At 43.2% G+C, this 19507-nt stretch overlaps 1 protein-coding gene across 1 annotated transcript in view; it reads left to right on the top strand.

The window, feature by feature from the left end:
- LOC115085032 overlaps nucleotides 1–19107 on the top strand; it is a 113556-nt gene extending 94449 nt beyond the window's left edge. Inside the window, exons 9-11 of the mRNA XM_029590550.1 lie at nucleotides 2473–2562; nucleotides 16232–16372; nucleotides 17824–19107. Coding sequence (XP_029446410.1) covers nucleotides 2473–2562; nucleotides 16232–16372; nucleotides 17824–18791 — 1199 coding nt within the window. The 3' untranslated portion in view covers nucleotides 18792–19107. The remainder of the gene's footprint in view (nucleotides 1–2472; nucleotides 2563–16231; nucleotides 16373–17823) is intronic.
- The last annotated feature ends 400 nt before the right edge of the window (nucleotides 19108–19507 follow it).

The raw sequence follows: 19507 nt of genomic DNA, 5'->3' as shown, positions 1-19507 counted from the left end.
GCAGATTTTCTCAGTTTGAGAACACTGGACCCGGGCAGTGGGAGCTGTCTGAGACGGTGATGTCACAAGAAATGGGGATATCCCCATATGGACTTAATAGCAACCAGACAGAATGCCAAGACTTCTCATTTTTACAACTGCTGGAAAAAACACAGGGCAGAAGGAATCAATGCTCTAGTTCTGCCATGGCCTCGAGGCATTCTTCTTTGTCTTTCCTCCATGGCCACTAGTGGCTCGGGAGTGACCACATCAACCATGGTTCACAAATCTGATCAACATGGTCATAGATGGACCGCCGAGGTTCAGCCATCTGTTGAATCTTCTATTCCAGGGCCCAATGTTTTTGGATCAGGCGGCTCACTTCTGTCTCGTGGCCTGGCTTTTGAGAGGAAATGGCTGAGACAGAGGGGATATTCCGAAGAAGTTATTGCCACCTTAATACAAGCCAGGCGACCTTCCACATCCTTAGTGTACATGAGGGTTTGGAGGGTCTTCACATCTTGGCCGTTCCATTAACAGAGTGCAGTATTGCATATTTTGACTTTTCTACAGGAGGATTTGGACAAGGGTCTGGCTTATAACTCTTGAGATATCAAGTAGCGGCCTGGGGCTGTCTCAGGTTAAGGTGCAGGGATATCATCTATCCATGCTTCCAGATGTGATATGTTTTCTTCGGAGAGAGAAAAATGTATCTTCTAGTGAGAAAGATCTGTCCTTCTTGGAATCTTAATCTGGTGCTTAGAGGAATGTATGAGGCTTCATTTGAACCACTGAGGAGGGAAACCATAAAGGACTTAACTCTTAAGGTGGTTTTTCTTGTGGCTATTTGTTTAGCCAGGAGAATCTCGGAGCTTCAGGCTTTGTCATGTCGAGATCCGTTTCTGCAGATTTCAAAGTCAGGGGTATCATTATGCATGGTGCCTTCTTTTCTGCTAAAGGTTGTTTTGGTGTTCCAACTTAGTCAAACTGTGGAACTTTTCAGCCTTTCTGGATCTTTCCTCCATGCCTCAAGCAAGGGAGCTTAGGCTCTTGGAACAAAAAATTAGCAGGTAAGAACCAATTTTCTTTTTTCTCTAGGACCAATACAGCTACTAGAACTCTGATTATCACAGTGTTGTTATAGCTACCTGTATAGTTATCCCTTGCATTTTCTTTCAATAAAAGTAGTAGGAATTGGCTGGGTGTTGTGGCACTGTAGGTCATTTATGCATCACAGTATCAGTCTTCCCCTTTTATTCGTTTTAACATGAAACTCTGGATTTTAAAACTGTAACTACTGGAATGCTGTTGTAAATGGATGTAAAAGCCTTTCTACACACATCAGTCCATTTTTGTAATAGCAATATGGAACTCCTTTCAGTCCATTTCATGAACTGTTTATTGCTGCGTTTTCTGTGTGGCAGCCTATGGATTTTTTGAAAGTGGTATGATTGCAGCTGTATTACATGGATGGAGTATAAGCTGTATGGTAGCCAATCTCCAGACAAATATTTTATATAGCAAAATGTGTGTAATATAAATTTGCCCAGTGCTCAAAGTCTTAGGCATGGCTGAGATACCTGACTACTCGTGGATATACAGTACCTCTGCAGTCTTCTGTGTTAGTGAACACAAAGAAGAGCATGAAAAAGCAATAGTGTAGTTGCTTTGTTTTTAACCATGGGGCATCTTAGGTTTTAATTATTTTGAAAGTTGAGGGGGTTGGTATTATATTCAGGATATAGCATTTAAAAGTGGGATGGGATTTTTTAAAATTTTTGATTAATCCACATCCTAGATCCTTTGTTTTGTGCTACAAGTGGGGTTGATTTTATCAACTCTTGAACTGGCATTATGCCCGCTTCATGAGAAGTCTGATCAAAACTCCATGATGGCACAGAGATGTGCAAGGTCAAGGACATCAGGTAGAATGGCAGTAGTACCTGATATATATAAAGTATCATCACTGTCATATAAAATTAAAATCACTAGTAAAAGGATGAGCTGCTCTTGCTTCCTGGGCACTAGCTTGAAACTATTCTCTGCTGTGGCACAAATCCTGAAGTTGGGGGGGGGGAGTTCTCTCCAGATGGAAACAGCCAGCCTCAAACCATATTTACAAGAATAGCTTGTATCATGTTAAATATGCTGGGCTATTTTGTGCTTCAACAGTATTGCATCAATTGACTAGTCTCAAAGTATTATATATTAATAATTTTTACACATCTATATTTGGAGAGTGAGAGAAGAATGCCCCCAACACATTAGAACTACATCTCCCATTTGCATCAGTACTAACCTAGCAAAACCTGCACAAACAAGGATAGTAAAACACTTCAAGGGCTGACACTAACACCAATGTCAGGGTTTTATGCCATTGGAAAGCTTTTGATTAATTGGTCCCTGAACATTTAAAATCTTGTGATGCCCAGATACTCCAGTGACAGGTATTTCATAAAGGAAAGTTAAATTAAAAAGCCATTTCTATTTCAGAATGGAAAGATGACTTTATTGTGATGAGCGACCATGAAAGATCTGCTGAATCACATGTGGAAGACATGTCAACAACAAAAGAATCACCTTGTGAGTACCAGTCTATAAGAATTTTAGTCTGAGTATAGGTTTTAATGTAAGAGAACACATATTTATTGAATGAGCAAGCCAGATTTGGATCCCAGAAGCACAGAAAGATTAAATGACTTTCCAAAGGTTCAGACAGAAGATCATTGATAGATGTAAATCTTGAACTCATGTCCAAGGACTTCTGAATCTAGTCCAGTGATGCGAACTCCAGTCTTCGAGTGCCACAAACAGGCCAGGCTTTCAGGATATCTACAATGAATATGTATGAGCAAGATTTGCATGCACTGCCTCCATTGTGTGCAAATCTATCTCAAGCATATTTATGTGGATATCCTGAAAACCTGGCCTGTCTGTGGCACTCGAGGACTGGAGTTCACCATCGCTTATTTAGTCAGTGCTCTAATCACTGGACTATTCCTCTTCATTTAAAGGATTAAAATATAAATTCTTCTAAGTGGCAATGTATAAAAATAAAAATCCTTACCCCAAGATGTGAAATTGCCAGTTTACCACTGGCAATCCAAGAGTCCAGGATGGTAAATAACGTCAGCACTAACACTGCACGTTGAGCAGGCTGCAGGGGGTCTGGAGGCAGAAATCATTTTAAGGTGCTGCTCCTGTCATTTTCTGCCACTTATTGATTATTGAGATAAATCAATCATTCAGCTTGGTGGACTCGGTATATTATTCACATTGGTATTCACAATGCTGGGTCCTTTTTGCTAGTATTACATATTGGTTATTAACAGAAAGCTGAGTGGTACTGCACTAAGTAGTTGGGAGTACATGAGTGGGGAGAGCAAGAAGGAGGGGAGAAAATGGGAGGGAATTAGAGAGAGGGCAAAGTGGAGAATGAGTGTGTTGCACTGCTGTAAGAAGGAAAAGCTAGGGTTTGGTCCAGGAAGAGAAGGTAGGAAGAGAAGTGCAAACTGACTTAATGTAGGGAAAAGAAGCTACAGAGGAGAAGGGGGAAGAGACGAGAACAGGTGAAGATGGATTATAGAAAATAGGAAGAATAAAGGAGAGAAAGGAAGCAGGACATTACACAGCGTTTTCTGAAAAGAGCGTGCACCTAGTTGCCTCTAACAAGGTGTGTCTTTAGTTCCTTCACATTACCTTGGTGATGGCGCCTAGGAGCATAAAAATACACTGGTGCGTACAATTTGTGGCAGTATTGTATGTATCAAGAATTGCTGATTGAATTCTGCCCACCCCATCCTGCTACTCTCAGGTTCTTTATTGTCTCCGAGATCAGTCCAGACACATCGGTTTTTCTCCCCTGCTAGCAGATGGAGACAGAGAAGAAAAGCTTTACTGAACTTGTGATGCTCAAGCCAGTGTGCCACCTGCAGTCCCTCAGTATTTTGTCTCCAGCAGATGGTAGAGGTGCTAAACCTGCAGTAGGATTTTGGAGATGAAGTTTTACTCCCAGGGTTGTTAGGTACTGCTTTGGGACCATTCCCCTGGTAGAGTTAGGGTGAAAAGGGGGTCGGTGGCCCATCTTTGGCTTTACCTGAATTTTCAGGAGGGTTTGATAACTAGTGGTGCTAGTTCCCTCATACTCTGCCTCTTCCTCCCTCTTGTGGAAGCTCCAATTCTTCCTAGTGTCAGAAGTTGCTTCAGGATAGTATCCTTTTTTCTCATAGGACAAGCAGGATGCTAGTCCTCACATGTGGGTGACATCATTAGATGGAGCCCGGCACAGAAAACTTCTGTCAAAGTTTCTAGAAGCTTTGACCTGCACACTAGCATGCCCAGCATGCCATTATCCGCGTGTCCACACAAGGTCCCTCTTCAGTCTCTTCTTTTCCACAGTGCAGTTGCCTCACAGTTCGTGGAGCTCCACCTTTTCTTGTTTTTGCTGAAAAGTGTTTTTTCCCGGTTCCATCATCGGGCCCCCTTCGCAGTCGGTGCCTCTTTGGCATGGTAGGTTCAAATCGCTGTTTTTCGCTTCTTTGCAGTTAATTCCCGGCACTTCGTTTCTCGGTGACCGCCGGTCATCGACCGCACGTTGGGTAACTTTTATGGTGTCGTCTGGCTTTCTTCGGTGCCCCCAGTGTCCATGGACCATGTCCATCAGGGATCCACATGAGGTTTGTATCCTCTGCCTGGGAACCTCACATGACATCAATTGGTGTCAGCTGGGTGACCAGATGACCCCCAAAGGGTGTCGTGCGCACCTTGATAAAATGGAGAAATGTTTTGGCTCCACAGAGTCCGCTTCAACCACACCTGCATCAGAGTTATTGACATCGAGGGGAACCCCTCAGTACGCTCCCTCTCGCTACTCCTCTCTCTACCTCTTCGAAGGATCACGGGGACGGTTACCCAATCCTCCATGCTCTCACTGGTGTCCTGGACGTTGGGATCCTCTATCTCCTCGACGCCGGGGAAAGACCAAGCCAAGCACCGTGGGAGATCCCGCAAGCATCGCCACCAGTCGCTATTGGTGTACAGCTCTGGTTCCACTGGCGGCTGCACTACCACTGAAGCAACGCTGGCCATCGGAGGGCACATCCTCCGACATCCCCAGGAATCCTAGGTGTTCCCCACCGATATTAGTGCCAGGCACTGTGCTATCTCGGAGATCTGAGGAAAAGCCGGTGATGCCTTGTCCCCCTCTCTCAGTCCTGTCCTTCCTGGACTTTCAGGAGGAGTTGGACCACAGGGTGCAGACTGTGGTGCTCAGAGCTCTATGGAGCGTCATGCCGCCCACACCACCAGCCCCTATACTGGGGCCAGAGTCCCCGCCATCTATCCTAGCACCTCTGCTTGAGCATCTGGATATCCTCTTAGGCGCCCTACCAACACAGCCAGTGCCCGAGGGACCTCCGGTTCCCCAGCGGCCATCGATGCCTTCCTCTGGAGCGATTCCTATCAGGTCCAAGGAGGTAGCTAAAGAAGGCCATTATATCCATTTATATTTGTAAAGGACGTCCAGCCCCAGGGGGACTGAAGGCTCATTCCACCAGAGCCCAAGCAGTGTCCTGGACTGAATGTCAATTGGTTTCCCCACAGGAGATCTGTTGGGCGGCAACTTGGTCTTTGCTACACACTTTTGTGAGGCATTAAAATCTGGATGTTCAACTCTGGACCCAGCTCGTTTTGGCAAGAGTGTTCTGTTGGGTTCCTGCCCTTTATAGGGGAACTTGGGTACATCCCATGCATCTGGACTGATCTGGGGGACAATAAAGAAAGGAAAATTGGTTCTTACCTGCTAAGTTTCATTCCTAGAGTCTCACAGATCAGTCCAGAGCCCTGCACTGTTTTAAAAGACTGCTTTAGGCTCTGTGTACATAATCAGAAATTGCCTTGTGTTTAGAGTTTTTTAATGTCCTCTCTAGGCTGATGGGCTCCAGTTGGAGGCTTATCATTCCCCTGCTCGGTTGATTGGGGTTCTGGTTTTATAATTCTTGTGCTTGAATACAGTGCATACTGTATTTTTTGGGGGGGAGGCCAATCAAGCTTTAATTACAGTGTGTCCAAAAAAGGGGATAGACTCATCTAAGCTGGAGAGTTATCATCCTATTTCTTTATTAAATGTGGATCTTAAACTTCTTAGCGAACAGAGTGTCTAGTGGTTCCTGTTTTAGTTTACCCAGACCAAGTGGATTTTGTAAAAGGGAGGCACGGTGTTAACAGTGTTCGCAAGTTAATGTATCTACTGACAAGAATAAATTGATTATAAGTCTAGATGCTGAAAAAGCCTTTGATAAAGTGCAATGGCAATACTTATTTTGAGTTTTGGAGAGATTTGGTTTTAAAGGAGACTTTTTGAGGTGGCCGCACCTATTGTATGCTAATCCAACAGCTAGGATAACTATTGAGTGGATTTCGAATGCTTTTGATCTCAAGGGAGGGACACGCCAAGGCTATCCTTGCTCACCTTTGACCCTAAAACTTTGTAAATGTTCTGACTTTCATGGGTTGATATTTGGGCAGCACGAACAGAAGATATGTTTATTTGCAGACATTCTTCTTTTTGTCTCTGAACCTGTAACATCTTTACCTCTTATGTAAATTTTCCAAAACTTTGGTGAGTTTGCAGGGTTGACCATTAATTACTCAAAATCAGAAATGTTGGCAGTGCCTCCATCTAATAAGAATAAAGTCCTATCCATTACTTCAGGTCATCCACCAAGCTTGGAAATATATATATGTTCCTGGTGGGGCTCTGATTACAAGGCATCAGGCTTTTTATCACTAGTTGGTAATCTTGACTTTGATCCTGGCATGCACTATAATGGGTTTCAGCTACGGGTGGGGGGGGGGGGGGGAGCGTTTAATGTTTGTTTCTGATTTGTTTTCTTTAGCTAACAACTATATTTTCTTATTTGAACAGTTAACAGACATGTTTGATCTGCCAGCCTCAGATTTCTTTGCATATTTGCAAGCCAGGCCTTCATTATGTGTCTACACTATTGCGCATTTCTCCATCTATTATGGATGTTAATTCTATATCTTACTTATTACAGAGAAGTGGCAAATGTCGCAACAAAATCTCACATTGGTATCAACTTCAGCCTGAAAAATTGTCCCCTAATGTTTTGTTCAAACTAGTGAATCAGTGTCCTGTTGAATTTGGCACTATGGTTAACAAAAGTCAGTTAAGTAAAATTCTTATAAAAATGAGAAGGGTAACAGTTAACACTAAACTCCAAGAGATGCAGTTTCATATTATTCATAGGAGTTATTATACAGTGGCGAGACTACATTTGATGGGACTATTGCCCTCTGATCTCTGTGGCAGATGTAAACTCACTAAAGACCCTCTGACCCAATAGCTTTCTTCTTTGCAATGCGCTATTTACTTTCGGGGGGGGGGCATATTGGATGCGCTACAAAAAATATCGGTATTGCAGCAACCTTTAGTTGGAAAAGTATTAATTTGGGGAGATTCTTCTTGGGTCGATCACTTACCTGGGGGTATTGCTAAATTTATGCAAATTACATTGTTAGCGAGATTGGTAACTTTAACAATATTGGAAGAATATAAAACCTCCTGCTGTACAGATGTGGGTTAACCAAATGAGGGAGTGGAGGGTCATCGAAGTCATAGATGCTAAATTGGTTCACAAACCGTTGAATACTGAATATAACACAATGTGGGAAAAGTTTTTAGATGCTTATAAATCTTAATAGTAGGAAAGTCCACTGGGAGTGTGAGTGTAGCGGATTGGAAGATTGAATGGGTAGTGTGAATGCTGGTCTGTTTCAATATTGTTACTCCTGTGGCAGTTTTTGTTGTAAATAAATAAATAAATGGTTAATAGCCCGACTGCTGTACAGCTGTATTGTTTTTTTGTTGTAACTGTGCATAGCCACAATAAAGATATGTAAAAAAAAAAAAGATTCCTGATAGCATTTATACTGAGGCACATTTTTCCAGTAAGTCTGAGGCATGATGGCCTATATGACATGTGAGAGCTTCCTTATGACTTGATACTTTCTGGGTAATCTCACAAGATTTCCAGACTAGAGCCTCAAGCTTCTTGTATCACATGTTTCACAGCAGTGCAATGATCAGAGTTATAGCTTCTAGGAAACATGCAGGATATGTTGTCTGTCATATTTGGTGTGGAGAGGGTGAGACGTGAGGTCTGTGACCAGTGGTACTTATGGGTAGGTTTGGCTACTGCAGGTATTGGGCTAGTGTGGGATACACATTTTCTTAAAAGTCCCAATCAGCAATCACATGAACTTTTGAGTCCTGTGCTGCAGATTTGTAAAATACATATAAATTGTTTTTTTCTGGCTGAAATCAGCTGCCCCAAAATATGATGAACCCATGTTTAGTGAAGTTTCTGAACACCATAGTTCTCCTAAAATAGTGTGTGAACCAGTAGTACTAGCACCACTTGCAACTTGAGTTCTACCCACTGCATTCAGGAATGATGGTAAAATGTCAGTATACTCACTATTGGGTTGACCATCATAAACATTCATGGTGCATATATACACGGTTGGTACTGGAAGACTTAATCCATTATATGCAAATGATTACTGCCACTGAATCAATTTTTCTCTTCCACCAAATTCAGTTTTTCTCCCTTTTCACTTTAATGTTAATGTCAGACTTTTTTGTGAAACCAACCAGGCTCCAGGTAACCCAACAACTTAGGTTGTTTCCTGGCCATTGGAGCTTTTCGTTTATTGTTTTTTTTTAAATGCATTGATTGGTTTATACAGTTTTATTCACTGTACTTGAAATACATTTTAATAACTGTTTATTTTATACTTGATACAGTACAGTTTTTTAATTCCATATGTCTGCTGTTTAAAATATTTTTTTAAATACATTTGGCATAATATACTCTAGTTTCCTAGCATGTAGACAGATGGACTCAGGACCAGTGGGTTATGCTCCCCTGCCAGTAGATGGAGACAGAGCAAGCTGTCTTCACAGTATATATATACTCCTGCAGTGACACCAGCCTACCAGTATTCTCCGTCTCCAGCAAATGGTAAACTTGCATCTCTCTATGAGGATTGCTTCAGATTTTGGAAGGAGAATTTAAAAAAACAGACAAAGAAAAGCCCACTCTCCTGCAGTGATACAAGATGGTCCCTCCCCCAGTTGAGAATTCCTAAGGTGATTTCCGTGGTCCATCAGATGTGCTCCTTGGTCCATTGGCTGGGTTTCCCAGTGTGGACTCAGCTGAATGTACATATTAAAGACAGTGGGTGAGGGAGGCCGAGTGCGGCAGTGACAGCACATGCCCTCTCCCCCCGCAGCTGGAGACCATCTCTGTACTCAGCCAGTAAGGGCTGAGCTCAGGTAAGTTTAAAAAAAAATTTAGTGAAGACAGAGACAGTGTAGAGGGGTTTGCAGGACTTCCTACAGGCTCAGTGCGCCACTCCGACATTTGTTCCCACTCACGTGGGGGTTAGGGGAACTGGGCAGCTTGATGGGTTGAGCGGCCCCAGTTGCTAGGCCCCACAGTTAGGCTTTCTTTCCAGCACGCTGCATGGTAGGCCACAGCAATGTTTTCACGTGCTTCTGTGCATGCTTTACTGCCCTCTATAGGATGTCAGTGTGCGCAGTGCGCTCACTTTTGGGAAATTTTTGAGCATTAGTGGTGCGCCCAGGTTTTTGGCGCACAGTTTGTGTGTTTTTTGCGGTGCTTACTTTTGGGGTGCCAAATTTTTGTGCGCATAAATTTTGTGCTCTTGACATTTTTTTTTAGCGCGGGCTGGCTGGATGCATATTCTCAGTCGGCTGTTAATTGATGGCGCTGGTGAGCAAGAAACCTAAGTGCCTTTCTGTCTGTGTTGCCTGTCTTATTCGGGCATCTTAGCCTGATGTGACCTCTAACATGTGTCAGCGCTATTTAGAGGCTTAAGGAGAGTTGTCTTCCTCTGATTTCGCCAAGCTGGATCCTCCCAGCCTGATGGTCTGGTTAAGATCTATCTGGAGGTTCGCCAGATATTGGAACTCCCTTGCCTAGTTCCTCCACAGGAGATGGCAGTTCAGTGGGCCCCACTCCAGTTCCTTCTGGGTTTGGCCTGGATCCAGTTGCTTTTTCTTGGGTGGAGTTTTTTTAGGGTTTGCAATCCTTTCTTCAGGCACAGTCCTCAAATTCTCTCAATCCTGTCAAGTTGGACCCTCAGCTGGTGGAACTTCCCTCTTCCAGTCCTATATTTAAGCGCCGGAGCATGCCTCGGTTCGCTGAGGGTATATTCCCAACAGGAACCCAGATGGCACTGATGATGAGGTAAATCCTGATTCCCTGAAAGATGGGGAAATTTCTCCAGGACTGGAACCGTATCAGACCATGTTGCAGTTCTTTCATAGAGATTAACTTCCGGCCCTGATTTCCCAGACCTTGAAGATGCTGGGTGTTCCTGGTGCAGGTTCAATGTCTGAGCCAAAGAAGAATCCCATTTTGGTTTCCTTGCGTAAAGCCTCTTTTTTTTTTCCCTGTTATGGGTGCCATTAAAGAATTGATTGATCTTGAATGGGACGCCCCAGAGGTAAATTTCAAAGGGGGTCGGACATTGGAAGGCCTAACCCCCTGGATCCAGCGGTGAGAGAGCCTTTGCATTTTCCCAAAGTGGATGCGCTGGTCTGTGCCATCTCTAAAAGGATGACTATCCCCATGGAATTTTGCAATATTCCTCGGGACATGTTCATGGTGTCTCCTTGCTATTCCCCTCAGAAGAAGCAGGCAGTGAAATCTATGCTTCTAAGGCTCCCTCCAGCTGAGGGCTATGGTTCCAGTGCCTATGTCTCAAGAAAGTGGGACGATATTCCATTTATTTTCTTGTGCCCAAGAAGGATGGCTTCTTGCGTTCCATCCTGGATCTCAAAAGTGTTAACTGTCATTTGAGGGTGTTTCATTTTCGCATGGAAACCTTATGCTCAGTGATAATTGCCATGCAGTCAGGGGAATTTCTGACTTCCCTGGATCTGTCCGAGGCCTACCTCCATATTCCCATCCATTTGGAGCACCAATGTTTTCAGCATTTTGTGATGTTGGGGCACCATTATCAGTTTCAGGTGCTGCCTTTTGGTCTAGCCACTGCTCCCAGAACATTTTCCAAGGTTATGGTGGTGGTAGCAGCGGCCTTGGCAAGAGATGGGATCCTGGTACTCCCATATTTGGCCGACTGACTGATTCGAGCCAAGTCTCAGGAAGAGAGCCTGGTGACCTGCAAGGTGATCTCCTTGTTGCAGGAGCTCAGTTGGGTGGTGTACCTAGCCAAGAGCAGTCTTCAGCCATCTCAGTTGGAGTATCTAGGTGTTCGGTTCAACATAAGGCAGGACAAAGTTTTCCTGCCAGAAGTTTGGATTCAGAAATTGATGGCAGCAACCCTGGAGGTGGTGCCGTGGGTGAGAGAGCATATGCGCCCTCTTCAGCACTCACTGCTGTCTCGTTGGAACCCGTAGTCTCAGGACTATTAGGTTCAGCTTCACTTGCCGATGAAAATCTGCTCTCGCCTCCAGTGGTGGTTACAGGAGGCTCATCTGAGAAAGGGTGTTTCCTTGACCTCCTGAACTGGTTCAAACTACGACAGATGCGAGTCTCTAGGGTTGGGGGGCTCACAGGCGTTGGAATGCCAAAGACTCCCTCTGGAACATCAATCACCTGGATGTCCAGGCTGTTTGGTTGGCATGCTTGCAGTTCAGCTGCAGATTGCAGGGTTAAGCAGCCCGAGTGATGTCTGACAACGCAACAACGGTGGTCTACATCAATTGACAGGAGCCAAGAGCCAGCAAGTGTCGCAGGAAATAGAATGGGCCATATAGAATGGGCGGAAGGACATTTACAGATGATCTCAACCCTTCTCATTGCAGGAAAAGACAACTTAAGAGCAGACTTTTTCACCGGGAGAGTCTGAACCCAGGAGAATGGGAGTTATCAGACGTGGCATTTCAGCTGATAGTGGATTACTGGGGCTCTCCGTTCTTAGACCTGCTGGTGACTTTTCACAATGCAAAGGTTCCTTGATTCTTCAGTCACAGGAGAGATCCATAGTCCCTGGGCATAGATGCTCTTGTACAGGTCTGACTGGAAAACCAGTTGATTTATGCCTTTCCTCCATGGTCCTTGTTGGGCAGGATAGTTCGCAGGATCGAAGTCCAAAGTGGGATGGTACGCCTGGTGACACCAGATTGGCCCAAACAGCCGTGGTATGCACATTTCCAAACACTCCTGGTGGAGACCCCCTTCGTCTTCCACCGCACACACATTTGTTGCAGCAGGACCTGTCCTACACAAAGATCCGACTTGGTTTTGTCTTACAGTTCGGCCCTAGAGATGTCTCGCTTGTTGATACATGGATATTCTTCTGCGGTGATTGCTACCTTGCTCCACGCTTGGAATTTTTCCACTTTATTGGCCTATGTGCAGATTGGAGAGTGTTTGAAGCCTGGTGTGAGGATCGAGATGTTCTTCCTCTTTCAATTAAGATCCTGCTCTTTCTGGAATTTTTGCAGGATGGGTTAAATAAAGGATTGGCCTTTAATTCCTTGTAGGTACATGTTGAAGCTCTTGACTATTTCAGAGGCTCGGTGAATGGTGATTCCTTATCATCTCATCCTGATATGGCCCGTTTTTTGAAGGGAGTGAAACATCTTCAGCCTCCCTTGAGGTTATCTGTTCCATTGTGGAGTCTTAATTTGGTGCTGGAATTCTTGGCGGGCCCTACTTTCTGACCACTGCATAGGCTTTCCTTGTGGTTATTGACTTTGAAGACAGTGTTCCTGGTGGCTTTCTGTTCTGTACGTCAAATTTCGAACTGCAGGCCTTGTCTTGCCGGGAGCCGTTCTTTCAGGTGACTCCAGGGATGTTACAGCTGCATACTGTTCCATCCTTCTCGCCTAAGGTGGTCTCGGAATTTCATTTGAATTGGTCCATTTCTTTGCCGTCCTTGGATAAGGTTAGGGACACAGAGGAGTATCATCTTCTGCGTCCCTTGGATGTTAAGAGACTTGTCGTGCGGTATCTGGAGGTTTCAGAACCTTTCCGAAAGGTTTGTCCTTCATGGTGGAAGGAAGCAGGGCAAACCAACCTCGCGGGCTACTATAGCTTGCTGGATTAAGGAGGTAGTCTCAGCTGCATATGTGGATGCTGAAAAGCCATTGCCTACTCAGATTAAGACTCATTCCACTAGGGCTCAGGCAATGTCATGGGTGGAGTTTAGATTGTTTTCTCCAGTCAACATTTGCTGAGCTGTGATGTGGTCCTCCTTACATACTTTTTCCAGGTTTTATCATCTAGATGTGCAGGCCTGGGAGGACGCAGCCTGTGCATGTGCAGTGTTGACTGGACCGCGGGCAGCCTCCCACCCTGTTCAGGAGTAGCTTTGGTACATCCCACTGGTCCAGAGTCCATCTGTCTACATGCTAGGAAAGGAGAAATTACTATTTACCTAATAATTTTGTTTTCCTTAGTGTAAACAGATGGACTCAGCTTCCCGCCTTTGGCTGCTGCATAATTGTGTCAATGGTCCTCCTGTGGGGCTATGTGTTACAGGGGATAACTGGTAAATGTTCATCCAGTCCCTAGATTGGGGTACATATGGTCCTTGCTTGAGTTCAGTGTTTCATGTTGGTTGAGTACAGTAATAGTTGACAGTTTTTAATCAAGTTTTTTGCTAGTCTGTCCACATTTGCTTTTGAAGAGAATACTACCAACAACCAAACCTCAGTTCCCCACCTTGAATTATTATCAACTACTAGCCACTTCTAGGGAACTCTATGATGTGTGGTAATGTGCGGTAGCCATATGCATGTAATAATCACCATGTGATGGGAATTATTAGAAAGGGAATGGTGAATAAAACGGAAAATGTCATAATGCCTCTGAATCGCTCCATGGTGAGACCACACTGTGACTACTGTGTACAATTCTGGTCGCTGCATCTCAAAAAAGATATAATTGCAATGGAGAAGGTACAGAGAAAAGGGTGACCAAAATGATAAAGGGAATGGAGCAGCTCCCCTATGAGGAAAGACTAAAGAGGTTAGGACTTTTCAGCTTGGAGAAGAGACGGTTGATGGGGGATATGATAGAGGTGTTTAAAATCATGAACGGGTTAATGTGAATCAGTTATTTACTCTTTCGGATAATAGACTAGGGGGCACTCCATGAAGTTAGCATGTGGCACATTTAAAACTAATCGGAGAAAGTTCTGTTTCACTCAACGCACTATTAAACTCTGGAATTTGTTGCCAGAGGATGTGATTAGTGCAGTTAATGTAGCTGTGTTTAAAAAAGGATTGGATAAGTTCTTGGAGGAGAAGTCCATTACCTGCTATTAATTAAGTTGACTTGGAAAATAGCCACTGCTATTACTAGCAACAGTAACAAGGAGTAGACTTAGTTTTTGGGTACTTGCCAGGTTCTTATGGCCTGGATTGGGCACTGTTGGAAACAGGATGCTGGGCTTGATGGACCCTTGGTCTGACCCAATATGGCATGTTCTTATGTGATTATACCTTTCTATGGCTACCGTCTTTATTCTCAAAACAACTCTTTTATATATTTTTTCTTTATTTATATTTTTAATTTTTAATTTTCACTCTCCCTGGCGGTCAACCTGACTCCCATGTGACATACGCGCTTCTCAGGATCAGTTCTTATCTGCCCACATTACAGAGGCATTGTTCAACATCTATATGACCCCACTATGCAAGCTCCTAAACGAAACAGGACTGATGCACTGTGTATATGCCGCAGATGTATATGCTGACTCCATTGAGCACACACTTAAGCTATGGAACTCTCACCTAACTTCAATAAAACACCTACTCTCACAACTGTCCCTCACTCTCAATCACACCAAAACATATCCAACAATACATATACATATCCAACAAACCCTCCTCACCTCGCTTCATCGATCCCCTCCTCACACCCACTCACAAACCAAACACTCTCCACAGTAAAGAACCTTGGTGTGATGCTAGACAACCAATTAAACTTCAAGAAACACATTAACAACCTGCTGAAAGATGGATTCCACAAACTCCAAATCCTAAGAAAACTCAAGCCACTGCTATACCCACAAGACTTTCGAACAGTTCTACAGGCCCTCCTCTTTTCCAAACTCGACTACTGCAATGCCCTTCTTCTAGGTCTCCCAGCCTCCACTCTTAAACCTATCCAACTACTCCAAAACGCCGCAGCCAGAGCCCTCACAAACAGCAGAAGATCAGACCACATCACACCCATCCTCAAAGACCTACACTGGTTACCCATCCCTCAGAGAATATGGTACAAGACTCTAACCATCATCCACAAAGTTCTACACAATTGCAAAACCAACTGGCTAACTACCCCCCTTCACCTCCACAGTTCCACATGGACTCTGCAATCCTCAAACTCTGGCCTGCTACAAACACCGTCCCCGAAAACCTCCCAATGGATATCAACAAGGGAACGAACACTATCAATTGCCAGTCCCACCCTATGGAACAAACTCCCCACAGATCTAAGAACAGATCCATCCACCCAATCGTTCAAGAAAAATCTCAAGACATGGCTATTCCGCAAAGCCTTCCCAACTACAAACACGAACGAACCCCAAACCAGGCCCTAACCCCTGCAGTCAGGGAAAACACCACCTTCAACTACCCTCCTGTAAATTACTATGCTACATGATCTATGCATCATTTCACTCATGTTACTGATACTGATACACCCTATACCAAAAGCTAGTTTTTGTTTATTACTCTTACTATTATTATTTTTAATCATGTTACTGTTATAATATCTCGTTACTGTTTCCAAATCATTCCCTATACTAAACAAAAGGAAATGCTTGACTTCCTGCACCATTAAGTTGTATGTAAACCGATGTGATATGTAAATCGAACACCGGTATATAAAAACAAATACATAAATAAATGTGACTGCAGGAGTATATATACTGTGACGTCAGCTTGTTCCGTCTCCATCTACTGGCAGGGGAGCATAACCTACCGGTCCTGAGTCCATCTGTCTACACTAAGGAAAACAAAATTATCAGGTAAGTAGTAATTTCTCCTTGCTCTTGTTCAAAAAGAAAACAAAAGTAACTCCACAAAAATCAGTGCCCTGCCCTTCCAACTCCTTTCCCCTTCTGTCTTCAGATGTTGAGGAGCAGCTTATTAACACTGTAGCACAGGCAGTGGTGATGTGTGTTATTTTGTGGTCAGTGAATTCCTTCCTCCCATTGACAGGTGAAGCTTTAGTAACACCGCAGACTTCAGTCTCCTCACCTGTGTATGAAGAGCAGAGGAATGAGAGTAAAACGCAACCTGATCTTTTCCCCTGGGACGACCTCTCTTTCCAATGTCAAAGCATTGCTTCGTCCTCTGCAGGTATGTTTTTCTACTAAATATGGTGCAAACAAAGAGGGGCTTTTTAATCAGTATTGTGCTGGGGAGGGACTATTTGAATTTTTGGGAGTTTGGGGATGTGGTGGTTGTGAGTGTAAATGTATACATTTGCATAATGAAGTGCAAAGAGATTGCTGATGCATACTGCTTCTAAGAATTTGTTCATTTACAGGATCCTTTAGTGCAATGAGGCATAAGATTAAATATTTTCAAGAAAGTTAAAGCACTGATATAGGATATCCAGACTACAGTTGGTCAGTTTTGTCAAACTTACAGGAAGTTTAGTTTTGGTTGTGGTATGATTTTAGAAATATGAGAATTTTGATTTTTGCAGTGTTCACACTAGGAACACTGTTTAAAGACATTCCCTAATGTTGCAGAAATGTAGTTTTCTCACACATGCCTTTTTATTGAACTAACATCTATGCCTAGCTTTCAAGGGCTATACTCCCTTCATCAGGTCAGTGAATAAACATCTCATTTACACTGGGTTTAAATATTGCAGAGTCAGCTAGGCATAAGGTTATTTAGTTATGCCATTTCAGATCAGAAAATGGATTGGCATGGAGGGTAGGTTTGACAGAGGTGACAGTCTGTAAAGTTTTGCAGTTCCAATTTAAACAATTTATCCTAAACGAACAGCATATGTCTTTTTACTGGGTGACAAAGCCTATTTCTTTGTCTCTTTGTGTTAAAAGTATTTGATCATCTTAATTTTAAATGTTTTGCATTCTTGTCTTCCCACATTGTAAATTGATTTAAGGAATTGTTTTTACGTTGACAAATGTTCTCCCACTGAGGTGGTGTTTTGTTTTTCTCTGTAATATTGTTTTATAAAATAATGCAATGTTTATTTCAGTCCATGGATGACTGGTGCCCTGTCTTCTGCATGATACAGGGTTGGAATCTCCATGGTGATGCTGGCTTTTGCACAGTTATGCAGCTTCTTGTTCCTTCCAAGCACTTGCTGTGTTCTCACAGTGTCATGGCCTAATCAGCTTTCCTGCTAAGAGTACAGTCAAGAAGGAAGGAGAAAGAGGGGAGCATGCAAGAAAGAGAGATACAGGGGGAAAGTGAGAAGAAGGATGGGAGAAGAGAGTAAAGGAAAGAGCAGAAAAGAAAACAAAGGCGATCTACACATATGCATTAATTTGGACAGCATATATGGAATTGAAAGAACACAAAATTAGGAGAAATAAGTTAGAGGTGAAAAAAGGAAGACATTGGGCATAATAGAGGTATGGAAGTAAAAAGAGAAAGATAAGAACAGTGAACAATTCTATCAAAGAAAACAAGCTGGCAGAAGTTAGGAAAATATTTTGTTGTGCAATACATGGATACAGCATTATTATCTCTACTTTTGTCTATGTCACAGTTTATTTTGTTTATATGGTGTGATTTTGGTTTATATATTGCTTCTCTGTTATCCTTAGAAACCCGGGTTTCCCCACAAAGTGATGAAAGCTTAGAAACAGCACATCAGGTGAGGAATGTAAAAAAGGTTGATTATCCACTGCCCGACAGTAGCACCCCAGATGACTTGCTAACTTCTGGAAAGTTTTGTGCAGAAGAGTCGACTCTGAGACCATCACCTCAGGATGCAGGAGAGAATGAATTCCTGTCCCTGTTTTCCCATTCTGATGACTATTCTAAGAGTTCCACCATCCAAGAAGCAAGTGGCATCGTGTGCAAGTCTCCGATCAGGATGGACAAAACCTATGAACCTGACAGTGGTATCCCTTGTGCTCCAAAATGTGTCAATTTTGATTATGTAAAAACCACTGTGTCCTTAATACCCGACAATCTCCTCAAAGTGGACTACTTTGAGGATTTCATGGCAAAAAGGATGTGTAGTAGCAAAAAAACTCCATTACCTTCAACCACCCTTTCTTCTAAGTTGGAAACTAATACGCTAGATGTCTCCAGCAGAGACTTGTTTGGAAGTGAGGAAGAGGAGGATACGATACCAGAGAGTAAAAATGGGAAACGAGCAACCAAGAGAAAACACTTGACAGAAGATACTTTTCCTGAGGTGGAAGAAGAGCTAGGAGCAGTGAGAGAAAGCAGGAGCCATAAGGCACCCAGCCCTGAGGACTGCTACAAGCATATAAAAGGCAAATTGAAACAGAGTTCACGGTTGCAAAAACCCATTCTAGAATTTTTAGGGTGTCAGAGAAAACAAAAGAGTAACAAGGCAACAGCAATGGGTGTAACTTCTGTTATATGCTATAGCGATAAAACTGAGAAGGCCAAGAAATCCAAAGAAAAGGAGAACTTCCGGGAACAAGGGATCAGCAAATTGACAATTAAAGAGAATGGATGCATGACGTCTGGTGAACATAAACAAGGCCTACACACAAATAGACGTGTGACGAGGAGGAATAAAATTGCTAATACGTGATTTTTAAAGTAGGATGCAGCTGGTAGATTCACTAGGAAGCAAGTCATTGATCTCCATGTATTCTGTTGGTGAAGATTTTTCTTTTGTGGCTCTTACATCTTATGTGTGTAAGTAAAAGTGCAAATTCCATTAAAATGCAGAATGGAATTAAGAACTGTAATGTGAAATTTCCTTACCCCATTCATTCTGAAAATTGACTTCAACAAGGTGACAATGGTAACATAGCAGGGGAATATTTACCCCTTAAAGTTTAGTGTAATAAATAAAATTCCTTAGTTATGTACTCGATCAGCCAGTAGAACTTCATTCTGAGTGCTAATGCAGTCAGCTGCTTCTAAGAGAAGAGGGGGTACAACTGACAATATTCTTCAAATATTTTATGTGCTTTAGGGCAGTGGTCCCCAACCTTTTTTGCACCAGGGACCGGCTTCAAGCAAGACCATTTTTCCATGACAAGGCGGGGTGGGGCAGGGGTGGGGTTTTGGTCATATGGGGGCGGGGTTATGGATGGGGTTGGATTTTAGTGCATACTTATCATTTAATTATGACATTTATAATGTGAATGTGACTCAACTCACCATAGGTTCAGAATGTCCATTCTCTCTCACACATACACTGTCACATACATACACATTCATGCTCTTATACCCAACCATTAGCTCTCACTCTCACAGACACTGACACACTCTCAGGCTGTAAGATACTCTCTCCCAATC

Source organism: Rhinatrema bivittatum, chromosome 2, assembly GCF_901001135.1.
Source record: "Rhinatrema bivittatum chromosome 2, aRhiBiv1.1, whole genome shotgun sequence".
NCBI classification, from domain to species: Eukaryota; Metazoa; Chordata; class Amphibia; order Gymnophiona; family Rhinatrematidae; genus Rhinatrema; species Rhinatrema bivittatum.
This window is presented reverse-complemented; position numbering and strand designations above follow the sequence as displayed.